This window comes from Electrona antarctica (genome assembly GCF_951216825.1).
Source record: "Electrona antarctica genome assembly, chromosome: 3".
Classification (NCBI taxonomy): Eukaryota; Metazoa; Chordata; class Actinopteri; order Myctophiformes; family Myctophidae; genus Electrona; species Electrona antarctica.
Genome location: NC_136808.1, coordinates 5,472,428 through 5,489,151, shown reverse-complemented (window position 1 = coordinate 5,489,151; position 16,724 = coordinate 5,472,428). Strand labels below are relative to the sequence as shown.

The 16,724-nt window shown below is 41.3% G+C and overlaps 1 protein-coding gene across 1 annotated transcript; it reads right to left on the bottom strand.

Moving 5' to 3' along the window:
* Positions 1-383: 383 nt before the first annotated feature.
* LOC306920908 (saccharopine dehydrogenase-like oxidoreductase) lies at positions 384-16,506 on the bottom strand. The gene is made up of 12 exons (XM_079497891.1): positions 15,862-16,506; positions 12,397-12,509; positions 11,242-11,322; positions 10,993-11,122; positions 9,828-9,877; positions 9,587-9,717; positions 8,429-8,546; positions 6,434-6,553; positions 5,499-5,555; positions 4,745-4,856; positions 2,991-3,072; positions 384-2,289 (listed from the first exon to the last, which is right to left on the bottom strand). Exons 1-12 carry the CDS (start codon positions 16,058-16,060, stop codon positions 2,199-2,201), a joined length of 1,284 nt encoding a protein of 427 aa, XP_079354017.1. The 5' UTR covers positions 16,061-16,506; the 3' UTR covers positions 384-2,198.
* Positions 16,507-16,724: the final 218 nt, after the last annotated feature.

Here is a 16,724-nt window from a genome sequence, read left to right as displayed (position 1 = left end):
TTCTTTCAGAGCGAACGTTTTTAACTCAAATCTTTGCTTAAGTTCTTAGGGGTTACCTGGAACAACATATTTTCAGATGGGGGTCGGCAGCCAATTACATATATTTTTGGGGGTCCTTGACATGAAAATGTATGAGAACGACTGACACAGAAACATGGGTTCTTTCAAGAAAATTGTCAGGATTTTTAGAATCGTCCTCGGGTCTAAATGGGTTGTGTTGGTCATAATGTGTCCGGTTAACTCAGTTGGTAGAGCCTTCGCCTCTGGACCACAAGGTTCTGGGTTTGATGTATGTACATAAGTATGTACTTAAGTCTACATATGAAATCATTCTGGATTGGGACTTACGTCATGTATGAACGTTTTGATTAGACCAAAACATATTTGAAGCAATGAAGTTTATTTACCAGACAAAGAAAAACAAGCCAAAGAAACTCCACGCATTACATTGTCAAATCTATAATACATGCGCAACACACTGGTTTGTGAACCATTCTGGTCCCGATAAGCCCCAAGCACTTTTTTTTTTTAATCAAATATGCATAGCTCATACATTTTGCTAAATGCCCAGCAAAGAAAGCCAAGGTAAAAATTAAACTTCTATTTGGTCTAGTAGCCAGCCCATAGAGCCCCATTGTGAACCCGGACATGTTGAGTACACCAAGGTTTTATGTTAGAAATGTTTAGTATGGGTCCCCAGCATGTAGAAACTGCCGGATGCTAACTTGCACATGTTGGGCATTTTTCATAATATGCCTGGAATGGATTCAGCATCATGAAAACCCTATTTTGACATGTCACATGCTAGATAAAGCATGATGAAATTTTGAACATTTTGCCTTCTATAGGTTGTTAATGGTATGGTCACATATTATGCCAATTATGAAAATTGCCCAACATATGCAAGTTAGCATCCGGCAGTTTCTACATGCTGGGGACCCATTTCTAACATAAAACGTTGTGTACTCAACATGTCCGGGTTAACTTTTTGGCTACTAGGCTAATTTGGAATAAGGATGGAGCTAAATGTTTCCATCCTACACGGCTTCTATCATACATACAGTAGAATGAGCTCTGTTCTACAAAGGGGGGGAGGCCAGGCTACATTTAATGATACAAGTGCAATGTTTGGAAATAGTATTTAGAAAAACAGCATTTTCTTTTCCCCCCTGCACCTCACAATTTGCCTGGCCCCAGCGGGATTCGGTAGAATCAGTAGTCTCAACCATTAACCCTTTTTGGGTGGGAACCCCTTGTTAGCATTATGTTATGCTTTAGCTATTGAAAAATAGAAGATCTACAAGCTCATAGCGTGCCTCCGAGTGACGAGCTTGTAGGTCTGCTATTTAAAAAAAATCATGAACATGTGGTGCAAAGCTTTATATATACTCTTTCAGAGCCAACGTTTTTAACTCAAATCTTTGCTTCTGGGAGGTGGTCCCTGAAACAACACATTTTCAGATGGGGGTCAGCGGCCAATTTCATATATTTTTGGGGGTCCTTGACATGAAATATTGAGAACCACTGATATAGAAACATGAGGTTTTTCAGAAAGACATTTTTTTAAATTTCGACGCCAGGCCTAAATGGGTTAAATAACTGACCTACTGTAGGCTCAGATGTAACCTGACAGCATGTCGCGGGTTCGAGTCCCGATTGCGGCAGCCTTTGCTTCATATCACTCCCCATTTCCCGTCTACCTACCGTACTATCAAAGACATAAAAAAGGAAGTTGAGCAGTGTCTGGAGAGACTCGAGTGTCCGTTCAACATTTATTCATTCAAGTTCCTCATCTACGGATCAGTGCACGACATCAATATACAGAATAAAAGGGACACCTTTATCATGTAATTATTTATTCTGTTCTCATTTCTGAAATGTTTGAATTAGGAATGCTATAGTGAAGGTAAAAGCAAGCAAGTATGGCTTTGTATTTGCAAACTGAATATCATGCCATCAATTTCAGTCCCATAATTTGTGTAGGAACACGCCGTGCGTGACAAGCACAGGGTTAATATGCTATTCAGGACAAATGGAGGATTGTGGGGATTGGTCCTTTACTGACCAGTGATGGGGATTGGTCATTTTCTGACCAGTAAAAGAGGGTATATTGAAACATTGAACAATGTGTTTTTATGTAGTCATGGCTCGTCTTCTCTACTGCTTGTCAAGTGCTGAAGGAAACTTGAGAGTGAACATTATATGACAGAGAACTGGATGCCGTGTTTGTTGAGACGGTCGATCAGGGAGGTCCTGGCGAAGACGGCTCCTGGAGGATAAACTCCCCCGCTGAAGAAAACAACAACAAAAAAGGGGAGAAAGGAAGGAGGCATGGAAGAAAACAAGGAAATGGGGGTGGGGTGGTAGGATAGGAGAGAAGAGAGGAAATACTTAGTGATACAGCATTAAGCCATTTAGGCCTGAACTCGAAATTAAAAAAAAAAATTCTAAATCCTCCAGTTTTCTGAAATAAATATTTTCACGATTTTTCAAAAATAGCAGACCTACAAGCTCGTAGCGCGCCACTCGGTGGCACGCTATGAGCTTGTAGATCTGCTATTTTTCAATAGCTAAAGTATAACAGAATGCTTAAAACACCAAAAGGGGTTCCCGCCCAAAATGGGTTTTAATAGTAGATACTGTATATAAAATGGTAAATGGTGCATTTATATAGCGCCTTTATCCAAGGCGCTTTACACAGATTGTGCATTACATTCACCCATTCACACACACACACATTCATACACAGATGGCGGCGGAAACCATGCAAGGCACCAACCAGCACATCAGGAGCAATTAGGGGTCTTGCTCAAGGACACTGACTCTGGGGGAGCCCCACAGGGTTCGAACTGGCAACCTTGCGGTTACCATCCGGCCACTCTACCCCCTGAGCCACCACAAACACCTCCAAATAATCGTCACACTAGTATCCACACATGACCTTCACGTGAATATTGTCTGGTAGTTTGTGTGTGTGTGTGTGAACTCACTTCTTCGGCAGGGCAGACGGTTCATTGAGGACGGTGAGCGCAGCCTGAACCATGGCGATGGGCGTGGCCACATATCCAGCCTCTGGATCACGATAAAAACAAAATCATTGTATCAATTATACATTTGAAAGATAAGATACATATTCAACTGTATTATTATGGATGACGGTTGGCCCTGCTACATTTCACTATCCCGGTAGTTATGTTTTGAAAACTAAGGCCTGGCGAATCTGATGTTGTCAACTGCATGGTATTCGACTATAGGCAACTACAGAGAAAGAAAAAGAATCGCACACGTGTGAAGTGAGGGGCGGTCGCAATAAAACATGATATACGAACAAACATTAAAAAAATGCCATTGACAATTTTAACAGTCAAATGAGTGTAATTGTCTAAATGAATTTGTGACCATGGGGGGGCGCTGTTGGCTTTATAAGCGTCTGCTTCACTGGCATGGGTATAGAGCGTCGCAGTCCCGCCTCCTACCCTGGACCAGGAAATGAAACCCAATGCATTATTCTCATAGACATTTCTTAAAGTATTTATTTAAAGACGGTTACGCCGCGGACAAAGCCAACTCGAGTCGTGACAACTCATGACAACACAAACAATATTTTGGACCAAACAAATAATTACAAAGAAGAAAAACAACAAAAAAAGTGTTGTAACCTGCCGTTTTTTTCTTCTTTCTAATTATTTGTTTGGTCCAAAATATTGGTCATGAGTTGTCACGACTCGAGTTGGCTTTGTCCGCGGCGTAACCGTCTTTAAATAAATAAATAATACATGTCTATGAGAATAATGCATTGGGTTTCATTTCCTGGTCCAGGGTAGGAGGCGGGACTGCGACGCTCTATTGGGAGGCTTGCCATGTTTGAGGCAATGGTTTTTGACCGCAGGTTAAGTTATGCTGTTCAAACACTGGGGCGCAAAACATTTGTCTGTCTGAAATATTATTCATTGTTTGAGTCTTAATTATGGTCCGTCTATGAAATCCCGCAGATGCTGTACTGTATGGTGAACACTGAACGGGTGAAGCAATAAATCTTTAACCCATTTAGACGTACCATTTATGTGCCCCTCACTTCACACGGGTGTGATTCATATTTTCTTTTTTACTATTTGGCCAAACTCTGTCGAAAAATGTTTTGCATGATTTGCAATGATTCGACTACGAGATTGGTAGCCGAATCAGACTCCCTCGATCGATTAGCAGACTGTTCGAGGTCAGGCCTGCTGAAAAACCCCTCAGACATTTGATCAGATCTCCAGTACTGACCAGAACACTCACAGCCATTTCGCGTAACTGCTCCTAGAGGCTATATATCTAACTATCTATCATCTGCACTATTAACCCATTTTGGACTGAGGTCGATTAAAAAAAGGCTTCTAAATCCTAACATTTTTCTGAAAAACCTATGTTTCTATGTCAGTGGTGCTCAACCTTTTTCATGTCAAGGACCCCCAGAATTATCTCTATTGGGCCACGGACCCCCATCTCAAAATATGTAGTTCCAGGGACCCCCCAGAAGCAAATATTTTAGTTAAAAATGTTTGCTCTGAAATATATATTCAATGATTTGCGCCACATTTTAACGACTTTTAAAAAATAGCAGACCTACAAGCTCGTAGCGCGCCACTCGGTGGCACGCTATGAGCTTGTAGATCTGATATTTTTCAAATAGCTAAATCATAACATAATGTTTAAAACACCAAAAGGGGTTCCCGCCCAAAAATGGGTTAAATCAAGTTACCCGGTCCTTGGACCAATGTGCGGATCTTGCAATTGGGCTTTCCCTCCGAGGGGTCATGTCCCTCGGTGTAGCCTTCTCCGTAGAAGGCAAACTGGAAGGACGATCCCTCCATCTAAGGCACAGAAGAAGAAAAAAATATATGGTTAGTCCAGTGGAACGCACCTTAAAAGGACCTATAACATAAAATTCAACTTTTTCAATTTTTGTGTTTTTGGGGCTCCCATATGTGTTTTCTATCCCCACAAATAACCAATTTTGAACAATCAGGCTTTCATATCATATGGGTGCTTCAATGGAAATTGCTCTCAGGAACAGCTCAACTGATTTTGGTCATCAATGTCACCCTACTTTGTATAATTCCTCCTCTTCTTTAGTCTTCAGTTCCAAATTTGCATTTCCACTTTGTTTACAATGTCCACCATTGTTGATTTTCCAAGCTGGCATGGAATGGAAACAAGCCTGGTTTTATCTAGCATCAGTATTATAATGACTCAAATATTAAATAATCTGCATATCAGCACCCCCACCACCTCAGGACATTGTGGTACTGCAGCTAAAACTGCTTTCAAAGTCCAGAAAGAAATGACAAGGACTGGTTATATCAGAGTGGTGATTGAGGCTCAAACCATTAGAAATAACTTTGAGGGACATAGACAATATGATATTAAATATTAAAAGCAGTTTTAAAATGCATGTTATTTGCGCTTTAACTCAGCGACACAGTCACATCATGTTCTACAAACAAAAAGCCAACCTGTTTTCTGGTCGGTCCTGCCTTGGAGAAGAAGCCAAAGGAGAAGAACTCCGGATACTGAAAGAGAAGGATTGAAATCATCATTTATAATCAATTATTATTCAGGATTCTTATTCCTACATAGTCTCATTCTATGGACATTGGACAGTGAACACTATAGCATTTCTTTCTTTTGCAGTATACCTCTTTTTCACCTGGAATGAGTACACTAGCATAGCGATTTAAATAAGACATATCATAATAATGATAACATTAGTCTTAAAGGACCACTTCACCACTTTTCAACCTATCTTCATATAATAGGTCCTCACTAATAATCATGAAAGAAATGGCGCAATTATTTTCCTACTCCGTCTGTGTCTCATAGGAGGGCTGTGGGCAGTTCAGAAACCGTCCTCCAGTGACATCATCGATGGGGAATACAAGCCAATAGAAACCGCAGGCTTTCTATTCCTGAAAGGTCGCAATGTGAAAATGGAAGCCATCGTTCTCACGATAATGAAAATCTAAACATTTTTGTAAAAAAAATCTTGTTTAAAAAAAAAAAATCTGCCTAATGATGATGTCACTGGAGGACGGTTTCTAAACTGCTCACAGCCTTCCTATGAGACACAGACTGAATAGAAAGAAATCGTGCCATTTTATCATGATTATTAGCGAGGACCTATTATATGAAGATAGGATGAAAAGTGGTGAAGTGGTCCTTTAAGTAGAGCTGAATGATTATGGCAAAAATGTTAATCTAGTCCATATGAGATCTAATTATAAACGATAAAAATATGAATCTTGTAAAAAAAAATCTGCGTAACAGTTTCAGTGTGATTTCCATACAGTTTTGTGAAAAGAGCATTCAGAAAATTAACAAAATAAATAAGGCTTTCCCCATTCAGACAGATGCATGGTCAGTGTTTTTCACACTCCTTTGACTCATTTACCTTGATGAGCAGATTTTGTCCGAAGCTGAACTTCACCAGGAACCAGAACATCAAACCAGCAAACATCATCTTGACAATGTTACCAATGCCTCCGACCCCAGCGTACGCTCCGTACTGGACCTGCAGGGGTTAATGGTCAATAACATATCATTAGGATTGGATGATGCTGTAGTAGAGAATCATGCATTTTCTTTATTATTAACACATGGCAACTGGGTGTATAGCAACAGATCAGACTCAGAACTGAGCTATGAATAGGAAGAAACAACACAGGTCGACTGTTTAGCCCATTTTGGGCGGGAACCCCTTTAGGTGTTAAATCCTCCAGTTTTCTGAAATAAATATTTTCATTATTTTTCAAAAATAGCAGACCTACAAGCTCGTAGCGCGCCACTCGGTGGCGCGCTACGAGCTTGTAGATCTGCTAATTTTCAATAGCTAAATTACAACATAATGTTTAAAACACCAAAAGGGGTTCCCGCCCAAAATGGGTTAAGCATTTTGTTATACTTTAGCTATTGAAAAATAGCAGATCTACAAGCTCGCTTGTATACAGTAGGTCTGCTATTTTTGAAAAATCGTGAAAATCATTGAATATATATATACATTCTTTCGGGGCGTTTTTAACTCATATCTTTGCTTCTGGTGAAGTCTCTGGAACAACATATTTTCAGATGGGGGTCGGCGGCCAATTACATATATTTTTGGGGGTCCTTGACATGAAAATGTTCTATAAAACGACTGACATAGAAACATAGGGTTTTTCAGAAAACTGTCAAGATTTTGAAGACATTCGTTAGAATCTGATCTCAGGTAAAAATGGGTTTCAAAATATGCTTCCATATGTACCAGTCATTAACATTTTCTCCATTCTAATGTACACCACCATTCCAGGACTCCTAATTGTAGAATGAATGTTGGTGTGGAGTCTGCCACAGTCACAACAACATTTCACTGCACATGTATAAGCATCACACAAGTCAAATATTATTTTTTCCTTTGTCGTCTTTCTTTTAATAGTGATGTGAAGTTAGACATGAAACAGGGAGAGAGAGAGAGAGAGAGAGAGAGAGAGAGAGAGAGATGGGGAGTGACACACATAAAAGACCGTTGGGATGGGGACTCCGATCCGCTGTTGGTCTACATTGGGGGCTAGGAGTTCGATCCGACCATCGATGATCTGACCAAAACAACACTTTCTTCTCAAAACATGCTATCTCTGCTGTCGGGAGGAAACCTCATAACTCTAAAAATGTTCATTTTTCAGGAAATGAAAAATATACATTTTTCAGGAAATGAAAAATATACATTTTTCAGGAAATGAAAAATATACATTTTTCAGGAAATGAAAAATATAAATTTTTTCAGGAAATGAAAAATATACATTTATTTTTTCAGGAAATTAAGAAAACCTTATATTTTTTTAAACAAAGCAATGCAGCCTCATCAAAGCCGGTGTTGTAACTTTATATATTGTCAATTACTTCCATGAGAGGGGGAGAGGTGGTGGAGTTAGTTGCTTTAAGCAGACATTTTGAGGGTCCAATGGAGTTCAGAGGTTTTGTCCAAAGCACTTTTTTACTACTTTCCATTGGTTCAATATTTTCGAAACAACACACAGACGTAAAAGGGTGTTCAATAGCACTGATTTATGCCAAAAATGTAACCCATTTTGGGCGGGAACCCCTTTTGGTGTTTTAACTAAGCATTATGTTATACTTTAGCTATTGAAAAATAGCAGATCTACAAGCTCATAGCGCGCCATCGAGTGGCGCGCTATGAGCTTGTAGGTCTGCTATTTTTGAAAAATCGTAAAAATTGTAGACGTCAGGCCTAAATGGGTTAAAAATCAAAAACCTCAAAAATTGAGTTATGAGGTTTCCTCCCGACAGCAACGAAATTATGCTATATATAATTATGTGAAGTCGCACAGGAATGGATAAGACAAATAGAAGAGGCTGTGAAGGCAGAAGGAACAATAAATAAGAGACTGACCGGTGTGTCCTGATGCTCCTGGACCAGGAAGCGCTGTGTCCTCTTCACCACAGAAGGGTCAGCTCCCATGAAGGGAACACTATACTGTTCAATCTCATTACTGAAGAATAGGGCGCTCCTGCACACACACGCACACACACAGTTAATGTATTCCAACAAAGCATACAGTCTGTAAGTCAGTTGGCAGGTGCAATGCCAGTTGGTACCACAGGGTGGTGCACTCACTGCACTGCTTCCTTTTTGGTTGATCTTCAGAGCATGGACAATGATATGCACCTGGTCACTTCCATGGGGTGCATACTTTATTACTTAGTTTAGACTAGTCATTGGTTAGACATGGGTTAGGTTTAGGTGTACTGCCCCGTGGGAGGTTAGGTTTAGAGTGAGGGTTTGAGATAGGTTGTAGTTGTAGGACTAATGACTGGTCTAACCAATGACTAGTCTAAACCAAAAACTGTCTAAACTAAGTACTGCACCCCACTTCCATTCTTTTCTTCGTATGTCGTGTACGTTCTGTTCACATTTTTGATTTATTATGTTAGTGCCGTAAGACCTGGCCTTCATATGGTCGATGTTCAGATTTAGTTGGCTGCTAAATAAAAATCACACCCATGTGAACTGAGTGGTGCAAGGTCTTATATAGTCCGATCAGCTATGTCAGTGACGTCACATACTAACCATAGCAACCATGCTCGTTTTTTGGTTGCTAACCATAGCAACCATGCTCGTTTTTTTGGTACGAACAAACACGGGTACACGGGACACGGGTACAAAGCCAGTTGTTGGAGTGGTTTGCACCACTCAAAAATCAGCTTGGTGACATTTATCTGTGTGGTCTGTCGGTTTACCTGGACCTATTCTACGAGACAAGTCCTCTACTCCAAACCAAAACACATTGAGTGCACCTTGTGGTACCAACTGGCATTGCACATGCCAACTGACAAGTTGTTACAAGACAGATAGATGTTATGTTTTGGTGTTTTAACTAAGCATTATTTAGCTATTGAAAAATAGCAGATCTACAAGCTCATAGCGCGCCACCGAGTGGCGCGCAACGAGCTTGTAGGTCTGCTATTTTTGAAAAATCGTGAAAATGCGGCACAAATCTTTAAATATATATTCTTTCAGCGCGAACGTTTGCATTGTCTTTTTGTTTACCTGCGTTTGATTCTGGAGCCGACGACGGGAAGAGGCTTGTGGTTAAACTTTCGTCTCAGGCTACGGAGTTTTCCGCTGTCGGAAAAACCGTAGATGGCCGACTGCCATGTTCCATCGTGGATACAACCACCCTGAGAGAGACATCGATAAGACGGAGAGAGATGTGTGGATATTTTTGGCACATTTTAATCAAATCTTTCGTTTAAAAAAAAAAATGTCTTGTTACTTCCATCTCATTTACCTCAGGACCTGAGCTGGCAGTCAGGAAACTCTCCACTGCTGTCAGTGTTCCTGAGAAAACACGTACGTGCGCACGCGCACACGCACAGTCAAGTTTTCATTTAACCCATTTAGGCCTGACGTCAAAATACATTTAAAAAAAAGTCTTCTAAATCCCGACAGTTTTATTAAAACCCCCATGTTTCTGTCAGTTGTTCTCAAACATATTCATGTCAAGGAACCCCAAATATATATGACATTGGCCGCTGACCCCAATCTGAAAATATGTAGTTCCAGGGACCCTCTCAGTAGCAAAGATTTGAGTGGGTCAGAAGGGTCTGAATGTCCCCCCCCCCCCAGCACTATTGGGCGATGACTGGTCTATTTATTTTTCCCCAACTAGTCCGGCAGATGGGGTGAACGGGTGGGAAATTTGGTATATCGTCTTTTTTTTATTGGCCTAAAATATTGTCTATTTACATACATTCATGAATCCACTTGCTGACCTGGCTGTCAGTATTGGGCATTTTTTTTATAGGGGTTTCTTGTGACCCTACCATTAACATCCTATGGCAGGCAAAAATGTCAAAAATGTCAAACTTTCCTTATGCTTTAAGTAGAATGTACGTGTCAAACTAGGGGGTTTTCATGATTCTGAATCCATTCCAAGCATTAGTTTTGCACAAAAAAACACTCCTTGGGCTAAAAACGGCCGTAGACGTCATGACAAATGTGATGAGATCAGCACAAAATGTCCACTGCTCCACTCGGATCTCAGAACCAATTTCAGGACCATTAGGGTACCAATCTGGTACGTATTTACCCAGGAATGCTGCGTTGCTGCCACTCAAGTGACTACTTGAGTTTTTTCTCACTTTCTGAGAAAAAAAAACGTTGCCTGTCTGATTGGCCTACCGAAGAACGTCCCCTTCCGTGACTCACGCGGAACTTCCGCTGTTCTTCCGCCCAAAGCTTGCCTCCATGTTGCTTCCTCTCGAGATATACAGACAGAGCTCCCCCAGAGCTCAAGGAGGCCGCGGCGTCTACCTTTCTATGTCTATGCTTTTTACGTCCTTATGGTGCTATCGGTGTGGTGTGGACCCAGGCTCTGTTCACCAGCGATGTTTAAAATTGTACTGGAAGCAGCCTGTAGATGGCAGCAAAGATATATCCTATAGTATATGTACCTCTGAACTGGTCCCTGGTGTAGATAACCCCCATGTCGGCAGGGATGGAGTCAAAGCCACAAGCTCCAATGATGTAAACTCCTTTATCAGCTGCTTGACTGTCGTAGTTCAACTGCATACTCTCTAGAAACTACGCGCACACGCACACACACACAATTTGACTGTGTCCTAATGAAAGGATACATGCTGTGTAAACCACTAGTTATGTAAATCTATAGCATAATAAAATGTGCAGTAGCAATATCTTACCTGTGGCTCTCCGCTAATGTCAATACAGTGGGCTCCATTCTCTACACAGGCCTTTACTACTGGTTCACCATAGAACCTGTACTACACACACACACACACACACACACACACACACACACACACACACACACACACACACACACACACACACACACACACACACACACACACACACACACACACACACACACACACACACACACACACACACACACACACACACACACACACACACAATGTGTCTTACGAGCTATCTAAGCACTTTTACTAACACGTCTAAATAGTTTAGACAAAGTTTCCGTTGGGTTTGTTTGTGGCAACCTTGATAAACTGGACAATGCCAAATTGGCACGGAGATTCAATTATGGCATTGGCAGATACACAAATTTGCACATAACGGTAGCTGTAGACTTGAGGCTTGACGTCCATTTAGGCCTGACGTAAAAAAAAAAAAAAAAGTTCGCTCTGAAAGAATATATATTCAAAGATTTGTGCGGCATTTTTACGATTTTTCAAAAATAGCAGACCTACAAGCTCGTTTTGTAGATCTGCTATTTTTCAATAGCTAAAGTAGAACATAATGCTTAGTTAAAACACCAAAAGGGGTTCCCGCCCAGAATGGGTTAAGTCGATAGAATCATGAGTTGTAACTTGAGCTGCAACTTCAGACCCAAAAATAGTACTCAAATTGATCAAATCAATCATTTGACGAGCACTACTCACACTAAACTAAAATTCACATATTAATCACAGGTTTGTTTTCTGTCCATCGACATCAGAGATAGATTGTTTGTTCAGGGATCAAATAACGGTTTACTGAAGCCAGAATGGAACATTGCGGTGTTGAAAATGTCCTTCTCATTCTATCATTAAACAATATGACTTATTGTATTCATAATGAATGAACGCTACTGTGTGTGTGTGTGTGTGTGTGTGTGTGTGTGTGTGTGTGTGTGTGTGTGTGTGTGGTAAGAGAGAGGATGGGGTGAATGACGGGGGGAGGGGGGGGGCAGAATGAGAGAGACAAAGAGAGCTGGTGAGAGGGCTGAGGCTGTAAGGATGTGAGAAAGAATGAGAGTGTGACTTTGTGAATGTGCGTGTGTGCGCGCGTGCGTGTGTGCGTGCGTGCGTGCGGCTACTGGCTAGGATACTTACTGGCCCTACACAGTTGAGAACAATCACAGCCTGTCTGCACATGGTAGCCAGAGAGTCGGGTTCTCCCACATCAGCAACAATTATGTCAACACTGGATCTCAGCTCTGGTTTACCTGCACAAGAAGGTAGTTGTGTTCCTTTATAGAAGATTCAATTTAGCAATTAAACACACTGGAGATAACAGCCTGCTGCCTGACCATAAGTGACTTAGCAAAATATGCAAAGAAGCTGCAAGCTAGATATAAACATCAATTCAATCTTTTTTATTTTATCAATTTTGTATTTATTTTATATTTTAACAAAACAAACATGTAAATCACCAATGCACATAGGTGGCCTTACACAGGGACAGCTAAAACAATGAAACAAATGACAATGAAATAAAAGGGGGGGGGGGGGATGGAGAAGAAAAAGAACCGTTAAAGACAAACAAAATCGATATTCATAAATATACTGTAACTCGAAAAACAAGACAAACACAAACAAACAGACAAGGACGAGACAAGACAAATAAGACATGTACAGTACAGTACAAGGGCTACAGATACAGACAAGGGAGCCAAAAGCAAACCGTTGGTCACAACGTCATATCAATTAAATCATTAATTGAACTGCGTCAAGAGCTTTGGACCAGTTGTCCACAGTGTCCGCTCTGGAGCCATTCATCTTAGCAGTAGAACGCTCCAGTAAACAAATATCAGAAAAGCAATTAAGCCAATTTCTCTTCAAGTTAACAGTCGGTTCAAACCAGTTTTTGATAATTGTTTTCTTAGCAGCAGTTGAGGCAGCTAATAATATGCGTTTGTCCTGAAAGGTTAATGCGATGTTTGGGTTATAACCAATGAGAAAGAGGGCTGGGGCTCAATTCAATCTTTAAAACAGAACCACAGTCCAGATAAACAAAAAATAACCATACACAACCTCCTATATAAAATTACAGACCAAGGGTACATTTTGGGGCAGCGGTGGCCTAAGGGTTAGAGGAGCTCCCTTGTTGCCGACAGGTTGCTGGTTCAATTCCCCGGACGGGCAGGACAAATCTGGGTCGGGAAGTGATTGGTCATCACTCACCCAACACCGCTGAAGTGCCCTTGAGCAAGGCACTGAACCCCCAACTGCTCCAGTGGAGCTGCTTAGTGGCCAACAGTATAAGACTGTGGTTATACTGGTCAGCTCCATAGATTGGGTCAGCTCCCAGGTTTTAGTGTGTGTGTGTGTGTGTGTGTGTGTGTGTGTGTGTGTGTGTGTGTGTGTGTGTGTGTGTTCTATGTGCAGGGCGTTGCTGAAAATGCTACTACCCTGGGTAAATAAAGGAAAGAAAAAATAATAATAATAAATGACATGGCTTAAAAAAAGGTTGTGCCAATAACTCCACGTAGGTGAGTGGAAGTGTGGGGGGGGTACTAAACCTAATGTCCATTAAACCCTGAATGAGTAATTTAGGTGGCATTATACATTGAATGATTTTGTAAAACTGCCTCGAGGGTATCGAGTATTGACACATCCAGTCACAATCATTTCACTTGCACTACACACCACCATCTAGGTTTTAAATGATATTAAGGCATAATATCATTAATGATATTAATGCATAATATAAACTACTTCAAGTCTCCGTAAGCATGCTTTTTTTGTAGCTGGACCACAAATCGTGAAGTAAAAAGTGGTGTCATTCGATCTAGTAGTAGCACACACTAACCTTGTGTGGGGTGTTCGAATGAAAAATAACCCATGAACGTTATCACCACTACTTGGCTTCCATGGATTCAGATATAGTTAAGACTGGGAGACATGATGCTGTATTTCCATCATGAGGTGCATTGTTCCACCAGCTGTTGTATCGTTTCTCCCTGGGGAAATGGACTAAAACAAAACTATCTAATCCTCAGGATGGAAACCCTAGTGGCATGACAGCATGAAACTATATATAACCAATCTATAAACCTCCCTAGCCTGGCCTTAAACTGCCTACAAATGATATCACGTTTAACCACCCTGTGCTGGCCTTAAACTACCTACCTATACTACTGAGTGACGTGACAACAACCAGGTCTTAAAACCACCTATAGGCCTACTGGCGACCTAACTTAACCTTATATGGGCATGCCATATATGGGCAATTGGGCATATACGGATGACATCAGGGAACTCCATATATGGGCATAAAAGGGACATGGACTGACATATAAGGACAACTTGGTGGTAGGACGTTAAAGCTCTAAAATGGTAAATGGTGCATTTATATAGTGCATTACATTCACCCATTCACAAAGACATTCCTACACTGATGGCAGAGGAAACCATGCAAGGCACCAACCTGCACATCGGGAGCAATTAGGGGTTCAGAGTCTTGCTCCAATTAGGGGTTCAGAGTCTTGCTCAAGGACACTTCGACACTAAAACTCTGGGGGAACCTCATGGTTCCGGCGCTGCTCTACCCTGAGCCACTGCCGCCCCCAACATACTCAGAATACATTTTCAGGTGGGTCAACAATTTCATAATCAGGACTTTGAAGACTCGAGAGAACTCATTTTTCTTCCAGCTTCAATTTAATGGAGTTCTGCTGCTTCATTTTGTTTCAACACTTGCAATTTCACCCCAGGCTACTTACTTAATAAACACAAACGGTACCATTGATTTAACATTCAGACATAACAGACAGTTACGCATTTCTGACGTTTGTATTGATCAAAGATGCAGTGATGCATTTCTGACTTTATTTCTGTTTGTTAGCACATATGAGTTAGCTCAGACGTGTACTTGGAGATTCTGTACAGATGGTCAAAGTCCTCCTCATGTCAAGTAATCTCCTCGAAAGCTCGAATCTGTTCTTCAGAGATTTAGCGTCTATCAAACTCTGCATTTTATTTGTTTTAAGGAAGGACTGCTCAGGACTCCAAGTCTTAACACAGGACAAAAGAAGAGTTCTATAATCAGGAGTACCTTTTTGAGACCTTTACAGGGCTGTATCAACAGTTTCAGTCCATGTTGGTGCAAAGAGAAATGCATACATGAGTCACTCACTAGTCACTACCTATAGTAGTATGTAGGCTACCTGGTCAAGCTAAGGGCTTAATTACCACGCATGGCATGAAGCCAGAGAATACAGTTGAGGAGGACTGAAACGTTTGCCCACTGTACAGCCAAATAGTACCGTTTTAAATCCTAACTCTACTCTGAACTCCCTTTTTGTTCTCTGTCTGTGCAAGCCCCCTTACTGAAGAAGGTTCTGGTTTTACCAGTTTAATTGGATGATCTAATAAGTTCAACTTGAAATGCATGACACTATAGCAGCTGCTCTGGCTGTCTGGATTCAATTTATTAAATCAATGTATTATGTTTAAGTGTTCACTCACTGTCAACCCTCAACGAGATAAAAAAAAGTGTCTGTATTCACAGCCGCAGCTTATGACATGAATTGTTAAATAATACGTAAAGCATTATCTAGAATGCTGCATCCATACCCAAGGCTGCAGCGGCCTGGTCCAGAACTTTCTCCAGCTTCTGCCTGCTCCTGCCGGCCACGGCCCATGTCAGGTTCCCCTTCGGACCCTCGGCCGTGGTTCGAGCGACCTCCTCGACCACGAACTGTCCCGTGAAACCAGAGGCTCCGAAAATAACGATGTGATACGGTCTGCTAGTTGATACTTCAACACTCGCCATTATAACAGCAATAAGCTATAGTTTCGTGCCGTGGGTCTCTCTCTCTCAAAGACAGGACTTTGGCATGCAGTAACAGAGGGAGAGGATCGTTTAGTGGACCTTAGTGATAAGACAGAGATACGAGTGTGTGCTGCAGGGGTGGAACCACCAAGACCACAGAATGACAGCAGACTCTACAGACACAGCATGACTCTGATCATCATCATGATGACAGCTTAATAGCTTCCGTAGCATGATGCTATGCTATGCTATATACATGCATCAGAAATGTTAGATATTATATGTTTGAGAGGCGTGTGGCAAATTAAGGCTGTCGGTGTTTATTAGGTACGGTGTGTACTTTGTGACGTTAATTTACAAGCCATTGGTTTGAAACATAGTTTAATTTATAATAAAACGGGGACGATTTCGCCAGATTAAGTAGCATGAGCTGATATAGCATTACGAGTTCCGCGCGTGCGCTGCGCGGCGGAATGACGCAGTCAGCAGTGGCGTGGACTGGAGCAGAGCCGCAACAGCCCAGCTTTAATGATCTTAAATCCCTTTATTTTAGTTGTTTTGTAGTAATAGTACAACATAAACATTACAGAGACTTTAGTTGTTACTGTACAATACTTTAAAACAGTTGTCATGTTGCACACATGCTTAAAATAGCTCTTATTTG